This window comes from Taudactylus pleione, unplaced genomic scaffold (assembly GCF_031769625.1).
Source record: "Taudactylus pleione unplaced genomic scaffold, aTauple2 ptg000642l, whole genome shotgun sequence".
In the NCBI taxonomy this organism is placed as follows: Eukaryota; Metazoa; Chordata; class Amphibia; order Anura; family Myobatrachidae; genus Taudactylus; species Taudactylus pleione.
Window position 1 is genome coordinate 6,365,328 of NW_028285044.1, and position 10,277 is coordinate 6,375,604.

The following is a 10,277-nucleotide window of genomic DNA, read 5'->3' on the forward strand; positions in this document are numbered from 1 at the left end:
TACTCCTGACGCTATTGGAATTGAGTGCTGCCTAGTTTCTGCTTTCACCTTCAAGAAATCTGCACTGTAAGCCTGAGTATGTTTGCACTGATATTGTATAGTATGCTTATTGTTGTGACTTAAAATACATAATACACATTTATATGTTAAAAGCATTGTACCAGTCTAAATTTTTTTGGGTCAGGTTGGTGGGGGGGGGCAAGGAAACTTTTGCCCTGAATAAACACTTGGCTGCAGATAAGGGAGGGAGAGAGGGTCCATTTTGTATTATTGCATAATAGAATATATTTCTTTACATGTAATCAAACTTTGATTTATAATATGATCTTACTGTTATGAGTTTAATGTGAGGAGGGAATGAGGTAGTAGAAAAAGTCAATGGAGGGTTGGTCATTGGGGACGATTCAATTGTTTTATCGCACCCTATCTCCCGCCTAAAGTGACGGGAGATTGGGGTGCGATATTCAATTGTTTTTGGGCGCCCATGCATGTTGCGCCCAAATCGACAGGGCTAAACCCGTAAAGCGGCTAAGTCCTGCTTTGGGCACCCAAACTCCCATTTAGGGAGTACATCTATCCTCGATATGCTATACAGCGCGAGATGCCTGACATGAGTGAGCCGCCAGGTCCAGTGCAGCTCTGCTAACGTTGGGCATATTTGTTTGCTAAAAATGAGTCTCAGTCACAATGCAATGTGACTACTATAGTACGCACAAGGAGACTGTGTTGATTAATTTGATATATGACACAAGTATATTGTGTCAGTATACAGATCAGAGCTTGTATTGGAAGAAAGCTGCAGCTGCTACTACTGCACTTTATATACAGATTCAGAGACTCAGTTGCACACAGATATACAAGTGTCATAAGAGAGCATTGGTGCCCCCCCATTTTTTAAATGGGTACATAAAATAGTGCACCTGAAAAAAGGCCATGGCCTCATGGGAAAAGGCCAGGGAAGAGATAGGGGAGGCCAGGAGATGCTAGGGCCAGGGAAGAGACAGGAGAGGCCAGGAGATGCTGGGGATAAAAGAAGAGGAAGCTACAAGTGAGAATGATAACAGGAAAATTGACAGGCCCGAGTAGCGCCCCCAGCCCTGCGGTGCCCTGTGCCATGGCACTGGTCGCACTACCCTAGTTACCCTGAGTGTCATATATCAAATTAATCCTCCTTTTACGTCCTAGTCACATTACGTTGCAACTAGAATGCATTTTTAGCTAGAAACAAGCAAAGAAGATGCCCAATGCTAGAAGATTCTTAAGCGACCTGGCGTATGAGGACACATCTGTATACATATATTAACATGACTTTTTTTTGTTTTTCAAAATGTTTTGTTTTCCTTTTCTAAATTTTGCATGTTTTTGAACCCTGCATTGATTTCAATATTGACTTATTAGGGGTAAAATACACACCTTTTCTCATTGACTAACAGGGTATATTTAAATTAACTTCCCCATTCAGTGTTCTGCACTTGTAATTAACCTGGCAGGGTAACAGCAGAATCACATGGTCCAAGGTTTTCCTTCATTTGCCTGTACTATTTACAATAGATTTACATTTTACATATTTTTATTTTATTTTGCAAAAAAATTCTATCATGCATTTTTACATTGTGCAGTGATATTCAATCATGCTGCATGGTGTACATAAAGCAAAGAGGCCAAGTGGATGCCAGCAAAGGAAGGCAAAAGAAACAAGAAAAAAAGCACTGAAAACGCAAGCTGGATCAATGCTTCAATTTGTCAAAAGACAGGATGATGGCCAGGGTTCATCAAAAGACACAGCTCCTCCGTGTCAGTCTCCCAATTGATAATACTAATTATTCTGATGATTGCGTGCATTCTACAGAAGAGCAAGAAGTGGAAATTGCAGAATTTAGAGCAGAAAAACAAGGAGTGGAAATGGAAGAATGTCAAGCAGAAGAAAGTGCTGAAAGTGACTCTAGCCTTGATACTGCAACGGAGATGAGTGATGTTATGGAGAAAGATTTGCAAATTTTCCATGATGTTTCTTTCTGGGAAATACCAGTTCCAGATCACTTTCGGGTTGAAATCATCAAAAAGGGAAGTACTTATTTCCAGAACAAAGATGGTCCTTTCAGTGCAGTGGCAAGGCAAGATTCAGATGGAAAAGCAAAGGGTGGTGTACGTCAGCTTTCAAAAGAGTGGTTTTACAAGATGATGGCAAATGGCGAGAAAATTCTACGGTCTTGGATGATTTACTCAGTTGTCAGCAACAAATTATACTGTTTTTGCTGCCTACTGTTTGCAGTTAGTACTACAAGTATGACATCCAAATTTGTGACTGGGTTTCAGATGTGGTGGAAACTGAACCCTAAAGTATATAACCATGAGACATCCGAAGAGCACCTATGTTGCCTTGAAAAGTGGAAAACATTAGCAGCAGGACTTAGGCTGCACAAAACCATTGATGCCAAAAGTATTTCTTTAATGGAAATGGAGAAGAAAAAGTGGAGGGACATCTTGTACAGATTGCTTGATATAACATTGTTTCTTGCCAAGCAGAATCTAGCATTCCATGGCCACAAGGAAGATGAAACTTCATTAAATAAAGGGAACTTTCTTGAGATGGTTGAGATGCTGTCAAAATATGATCCAGTGCTGAAAGAGCACCTTATGAGATTAAAACAGAGCACATGTAAACTTAAAGTGTCAGTCTCTTATCTAGCACCAAACACTCAGAATGAGTTTATAAGTGCCTTGGCAAACCATGTGAAGGAGAAGCTTGTCATTGGCATAAAGTCTGCAAACTGTTTTGGGATCATGTTTGACAGCACACCTGACATATCACAAACGGACCAGATGTCCGAAGTGATCAGATATGTAAAAATCAACGATATGAAAGTTGAAGTAAAAGAGGTATTTCTTGGATTTTTTTCTTTAAAGGGGAAAACCGCTGCTGACCTCAGTTCTGACATTCTTAAAACACTGGAAAAGAATGGACTGGACATAATGATGTGCCGCTCTCAAGGCTATGATAATGCTGCCACTATGGCTGGAATCCATGGAGGTGTGCAAGCCATTCTTAAAAAAAAGAACAGGAAGCCTATTTTTAGTGGATGTGTGGACCATTCACTTAATTTGTGTGGTCAGCACTCTTTTGCTGAAAATGCATCATGTGTGACATTTTTTGGGACTCTTGAAAGAATGTTTTCTTTCTTTGCTGCTTCCACCCATCGATGGTATGTGTTAATGGAACATATTGGAGTCTCAGTGAAAAGGCTGTCAACAACACGCTGGAGTGCTCATCATGCTGCTGTTACACCAGTTAAGGAGAAGTTTGATAAGTTTGTGGAGGCGATCAAAGCTTTTTGTGATCTACATGAACATTTGGACACAAGGGGAGCAGCACAAACTCTTTTGCCTGCTGTCTGTGATTTCACTTTTCTGTGCTACCTATACTTCTGGTGTAATGTACTTCAGGAAGTTAATCTAACACAGCAGTACCTGCAGACAAAGGGCTTAAATCTTGACAAGGTGGTGACAAAGTTAGAGGCGCTTAAACTTTTTTTTACATGATGAACGCAGTCAACTAGTGGAGCATGCAATTGAACAGGAACTTTCAAAGTCAGAAGAATATGGAATTGCAGTACAGAGAAGAGCCAGGGTCAAGAAGAGGTTGGCAGGGGAACAAGCATGTGATGCTGGACTCTCTCTTCAAGAAGAAAATAGGAGGGCGATGCTTGAGTGCATTGATCGCTTTCATTCTGAGTTTCAGATCAGATCAAGAGCCATCCAGAAAATAGCAGCCATGTTTGAAACTGTTCAAGCGAAGAGTCTCATATCTGCCACTGATGAACAGTTAAAGGTGTCCATTCCAAAATTGACCACTTTCTATGATGAGTTATCTGAAAGTGCTCTTTTAATAGAAATACCAAGGCTAAGAAGGCACCTGAAAGCAGCAAAGATTGATCTGGAAAAAGCCAAAGATTGGGTAGTATTAGATATTTTGAAATTCATAGCAGAATGGGACTTTGTAGAATCTCTACCAATCCTTTCACAAAGTCTAAAATTATTTTTGATGATCTGTGTCTGTGGCTTCATGTGAGAGGAGCTTTTCAAAGCTGAAACTTATAAAGAACTATTTGCGATCTACCATGGGACAGTCAAGGCTTTCAGACCTTGCAATTCTATCAGTTGAAAGTGAGATGGCAAAAGGCATTGACTTTGATGAAGTGATTCACAAGTTTGCAGCTGTGGAGGCCAGGAAAGGAAAGTTTTGATTTTTTTTGTGGAGATGTTCATTAAGTGCTAAAATGCTTTTGTATTTGTTACTGTTTATGTTTTTTATGGTATTACTTCAATTAAATTATCGAGGAGTGCAAATGAATACTTTGTGTGATATACTTTGCTGAATATAATACATTTAATATGGTTTGGCGTGCTGTTCATGAGAGTCTCTCTTAATGTCTTCATCCCTATGTTGCCCTTCCGAATCCTGGCTAACACATGAAAAACCTCATTGCAATGCAAAACCGTTTTACAGTCTAAGTTTGTGGCCAGTAAGTCATGAAACTGTTGAGTCAAATAATTTAAGCATTGAGTTTAGTTTGCATAACACTTATGTAAATGTTATAATGTTTTACCTGTGATATTGTATTTTAAAGGTATGTTAGTTTTGTTAGCTGTTTATTTGATTACTATTGCCATTGCATTTAGTGATATTACAAAAACAGTACTAAGGATGGGGGGGGGGTAACACCATGAGCTACCACACCGGGTGACACCAACCCTAGTGACGCCTCTGGGTCCTCCACAGTTATTGTCTCGCTGGATGCAGCAAAAGCCTTCGATTCTGTGGAGTGGCCCTTCCTATGGGAGACCATGCGCTGTTTTATGATTGGTCCTGGGTTTATAAAATGGGTTCAGCTCCTATATTCGGCCCCATCTGCTAGGGGGTCAATTAATGGCTTTATCTCCACTTCTTTTCCTTTATCGCGTGGAACGAGACAGGGATGCCCTCTGTCCCCTGCCCTGTTTGCTATAGCAATTGAGCCTTTGGCTTGTCTCATTCGGGCACATAGGAATATCGGGGTATTGGAGCTGGGGGCCAGAACAGACAAAGTGTCGTTGTACGCTGATGATATGTTGCTCTTTATTTCTGACTATTCCAGCTCTATGCCTCATGTTCTTGATCTCATTACTCGGTTTGGTAGTTTCTCGGGTCTTACAATAAATTGGGGTAAATCCTGTATTCTCCCCCTTAGGGGACCGTGCCCTGTAAGTCCGAGTGTTTCACTCCCGCTGAAGTGGGTCAATACCTTTAAATATCTTGGTATTTGGATATCTAATGCTCCCCGAGATTATGTGACCTTAAATGTGGTGCCCCAGGTGGACTATTTACGGGCTCGGGCAAAGACATGGAGTAAACTTCCACAATCACTCACCGGGCGTGTTAATTTAATTAAATGGTGCTACAACCTAAACTGTTATATGTACTCCATAATTCTCCGATTTATCTTCCCCAAAAACTTTTCCATCAAATAAATAGTTTAATCTCCTCTCTGGTCTGGGCGGATCGCCAAGCTTGCATAAAATTAGATGTGCTTACTAAGCCTCGTACACAAGGGGGTCTGGCACTTCCCCACTTTCGCATGTACTATTTTGCATCTCAACTAGAGCATTTGTGGAATTGAATAAATGACACTGACCCTCAGGCCTTACATGCTGTTATGATCTCCCAAGGTACTCCAGGCCATACTCCTCTGCAGCCACTACTTAGTGGTAATATATCTAATACTGTTACCTATACTTAACCAAGCTGTCAGAATATGGCACTCTGTCTCAAAGCTTCTGAAGACACAGGGCTTAGATCCAGCTACTCCATTATGGTGCTCTCGAGCTTTGCCTGAACTTTTGATGTTACAGACCAGGGAGATTTGGGGCAGATGGGGAGTGGTCTCCTTGGGACAGCTATATACTGCAGGAGTGCTTAAATCCTTTAGTCAGTTACAGGTTGAATTTGGCCTCCCACAGTCACATTTCTTTAGGTACCTGCAAATTAGGCATGTACTAGCAACTCAATTCCCTGATGCTCCCCCAAACATTCAAGATTCCCCTGTCAAAAAATTCTTGTCTATAAGCGGACCTCGTCGTTTTGTTTCTCGTGCCTACTCCTTTGTAATGCAGGCTCATCACCATGACGATCTGCCAGCTCTCAGAGCTAAATGGGAGGTTAATCTGGGTGCAATACAGGAACATTCATGGCAGGTTGCATTGGGATGTCCAAGATTAGCTACCACCTCAATTCGTTTCCAACAAATCCAGTTATTCCTGTTGCACCGAGTTTATTTAACCCCTGATCACCTGTTCAGGTTTGGTGGACGCTCGGACTCAAGTTGCCCTAAATGTAGTGCTCCATTGGCTAACTTTTGGCATTTGCTTTGGGATTGTCCTCAGATTGTCATTCTGGGAAAAAATACTCTGGGTAATCTCCTCTACAGGAGTTCCGCGGGCTGTTCTTACTCCTACTGTATGTACGCTTGGAATTATAAATGATCATTTGACTGATAGACACACTCGTCAATATGTACTGAATGTCTGCATGCTGGCTAAAGTTTGCATTGGCCGCTCCTGGATGGCCTCCACAGGGCCGGAGTATTATGATTGGGTATCCTTAGTCTCTACCACAATTGCACATGAAAAATATACCTATTTGGCTAGAAACGCTGAATCTAAATTTGAACATATATGGGCTAAATGGCTTAACTCTGCTCATGCTCGGAACTCACATCGCCGGCTCTCTGTCTCCAATTATACATCTGGATCTGTTATCCAATAGTACCAGTCGGGGAAATAATGTTACATAATCATTTATTGGTGTGCGAGAAAATGGGGAAAAAAATAAATTATATATAGGTAGACAATTGTTATATTTAACTATTGTATGCCAGTCTGTTTGCCTATTATAATGTGACATCAAAGATATGCTATTTTAATATCTTTTTATTTTGTTTTATGTTTGGTTTATGTTTGTTTAATTGTTGTTTTTCTTTTTGAAAATCAATAAAAAAACACCTAATTAAAAAAGAAAACTCCAGTCTCAAGTCCCAGGTGGCTTAGTGTGGACGCAGGACTCCGTGCCTGGCCATACTTGCTGTCATCCCCAGGGTGTCCCCCAACCCTGGAGGAAAAAAACTGTGTCTCGGCACGCACCACCGTGGTGTGTGTCACTTACCTGCACCCCTTAGCGTCCAGCCACAGTCTAGGAGTCCTCCGGGGTCCCTGCTAGCCAAGACTCCCGAGGTCCGCCGAGAGGCACGAATCAGTGCCGGCGTCTCAGCACCAGCGGGGTGATGATGCAGCCATGCAAATTTCCACTGGATTGTTCACGCTGACCGCACTTAGAAAAACTTTACATTTTCAGGACTGTTAGTACCAAACGAAACTGAGGAGCCTCCGGCGTGGGGGCGCGGTATAGAGGGAGGCCCCGTTGCATCTTGGGAGAAAAAATTTAACTGTATGGTCCCCGGATGTCTTCGTCATCACCTATACCCCAAGGTTTCCTGTAGACCTTCTATGGACCCTGAAGTAGAAATTAAAATAAAGTATATTTTTTCAAAATAGAAGCCAGACCCTGTCGCTGCACATTGAGCTGGGTTGTGTATCTTTATTCCTCGTAGTCTCCAAGGTACAGCGAACCAGTAAGATTCCTTAGAATCTTGCTAGCTCTCAAGGAAATTGGGCTGACACTTCTGCTTTCCATTCCACATGGGGATTCAGGTTGCAGTAGCCTAAATGCTGCTGGTCTAGGGATGGCCATCGGAGGGTTAACCATCGATGGTGTCCATTGATAGTGCAATTGGTGCTTAGCATTGACGTTTTAAAACCACCGATGGAAAACGAATCATGTCCACCCAACTATGGACATCCCTGCTTTTCAGACACAGTGGGTGCTGGGCCAATCAGGGAAGGAGGTCTAAGATAAGTGGCACAATGGGAGAGGCGGGGCTGAGTCCCATGTCATTGGATCTCTGACAATGATAGAAAAACCGACCATCGGTGGTAAATCATGATGGTTGATGGCCATCCCTATGCATATGATATATTAAAACAAGATGTCCTGTGCAGACACTTCAGCAGTACATTTATACCTCAAGGCACCAAACAGCCAGAGCATATGTAGTGGTTGGGAGCAAGGTAGAACAAGCTATATCTATGCTTTAAACTCTAATGTAAATGTGCCACATTTTGCAATTACATTTTAATTAATCTAAAGTTTCTCAACATACCTTAAACCACATCTAATGGTCATACACACGTAGCAATCAGCCAGCGATACGATATTGCTGGCTGATCGTCCTGCACCCTCCCTGGTGTGCTGGATGATCGATATCGATCACCGACGACTATAGCGACCCGCGATCAACGATTGCGGGTACCTATAGTAACCTGCTCGATATCGAGAAAGTTGACCTGCACGCAGGGCCGATGGACAATATCGCTATCGTCCATACGTGGCCGCGCATCGCTGGTCGATGGTGAGTTGGTAGGGACCTAAAAATTAACGATTTTAACGATATCGTTCAAATCGCTTTTATATCGCTACATGTGTACGCACCATAAGTTGTCCACTACACTTGTAACACCTCCTTTTATAAACATGCATATTGTATAAAGTTAGAAGTTACATTACTATTTAACATATTTATTTACTGCAGTTATATTTGCTTTAAAGTAATTTAATACCTCTTTTCCACCAAAAACCTGGGTCCGAACTGGGTTTTTAGACATGGTTGCAACCCAGGTCAGCCCCATTCACACTGAACCTGGGTCTGCCCTGCTAAACTGGTGAGGTCATAAAAAGTGGGAGGTGACTGCTCCACAACCACCAATCAGCTCATTTTAGGCATGACCCAGGTCGCATAACCCGGGTTGCGCCGTTTACACTGCACCATTACCCAGGTCCATCCTGGGTCCGGCCCTGGTAGGTACCTGGGTTGTATTGCCGGGTCACTTGACCCGGATTATTTTTCAGGAACCCCTTACACTGGGCTGCGACCCGGGTAGACCCAGCAATAACCCGGGTTTTAGCTCTGGTGTAAAAGGGGTATATTTTAAATAAGCTACTAAAACGAATATAAAATTAATTTAAAAAAAAAAACAACATAAAGCCTGGTTCCATGTTCTAACATTGCTTTTCATAAGCGCAAAAGCAAAGCATGTCAGAGCCCAATTTTAAACAACACCAATAGATTTACTCAAGCTCTTGGCTTCCAGTAGAGATATGGAACACCATCTTCCTCTTGACACTGTATTCAAAGGCAGTAAGAAAACCAGGTTCCTACGGATCATACAGAAAAGAAGATCATTGTAATATTATAGATAGTATAGTCATCTCTGATTTAATTATTTTACTGAAATATTTCATTTTGGTAACTTCTCATCTAAGATGATTTACTACTGCTACTCAAATGCTTTTGCTACTACAAGAATTTACTATACATTTAATTTGTACCCACCTATGCAAGAGAAGAGAATTGTCAGACTAAGGGGTAAATATAATAGGATGTGAATTTGAAAAATGTGTGATTCCAGCGATATTCCTGCGAGATTGGAGTCACCATATGTAATAGAATACTAGTACATGCTAACTCGCCAGACTTTCGCATCTACCGTTCTCGCTGTGACACAACCCTCCAGATGTTTCTCATATAAAACATACGCCTAGCCACATGTAATAGGCAATGAGTTGTAAACTTGCTGGAAACTCGCCAGACTGACTCGCCAAACAATAGACGGCCCCAAGGCCAGCGAGAAGAATGAAAGTTAGCATCTAAGGACTATTATGACACATATGTGGCTGATTAGAACACATGTAAACTCTATAAATACTTCACCAGAGGACATGTAACGTCTGTGTGACAGTTTAGAAATTATAGTAATTTACCTATGAGAAGTGCTGGCCAAACTAAGTTTGCCACCAATGATAAAAGTTATTTGTGTGCTTGGTTATTATAATGTGTGAATAGAAAATGTAATTTATTTACAATAAATACAGATTTCTAAAAATAAAATACAAATGTAGTTTTTACTAAACACAAAATGTGCAAAATACATAAAAAAATACAATACATTTACCGGAATGTAACCTTATATTTTACCATGTCTGTCCCCATCTGTGCCCATAAACATCCCTTATATTAGTGGAGTGGAGTAATGGGAGCAGAAGTTGGTGGAATTGTTGTTTGTCTAGTTGCTGTTGATGGTGCAGATACACTTTCAAGGTGCGCAAGCGTCTCTCGGTGCAGCATAAC

General features: G+C 41.5%; 1 protein-coding gene across 1 annotated transcript; it reads left to right on the forward strand.

The window, feature by feature from the left end:
* The first annotated feature begins 1,755 nt into the window (after positions 1 to 1,755).
* On the forward strand, positions 1,756 to 3,540 carry LOC148479040 (zinc finger MYM-type protein 1-like). Its single transcript, XM_088455107.1, has one exon. The coding sequence runs from the start codon at positions 1,756 to 1,758 to the stop codon at positions 3,538 to 3,540; it is 1,785 nt and encodes a 594-aa protein (XP_088311233.1).
* Positions 3,541 to 10,277: the final 6,737 nt, after the last annotated feature.

Bases quoted from the DNA above. Each gene is read 5' to 3' on its own strand.
- LOC148479040 (XM_088455107.1), top strand. From the start codon at position 1,756: ATGATGGCCAGGGTTCATCAAAAGACACAGCTCCTCCGTGTCAGTCTC.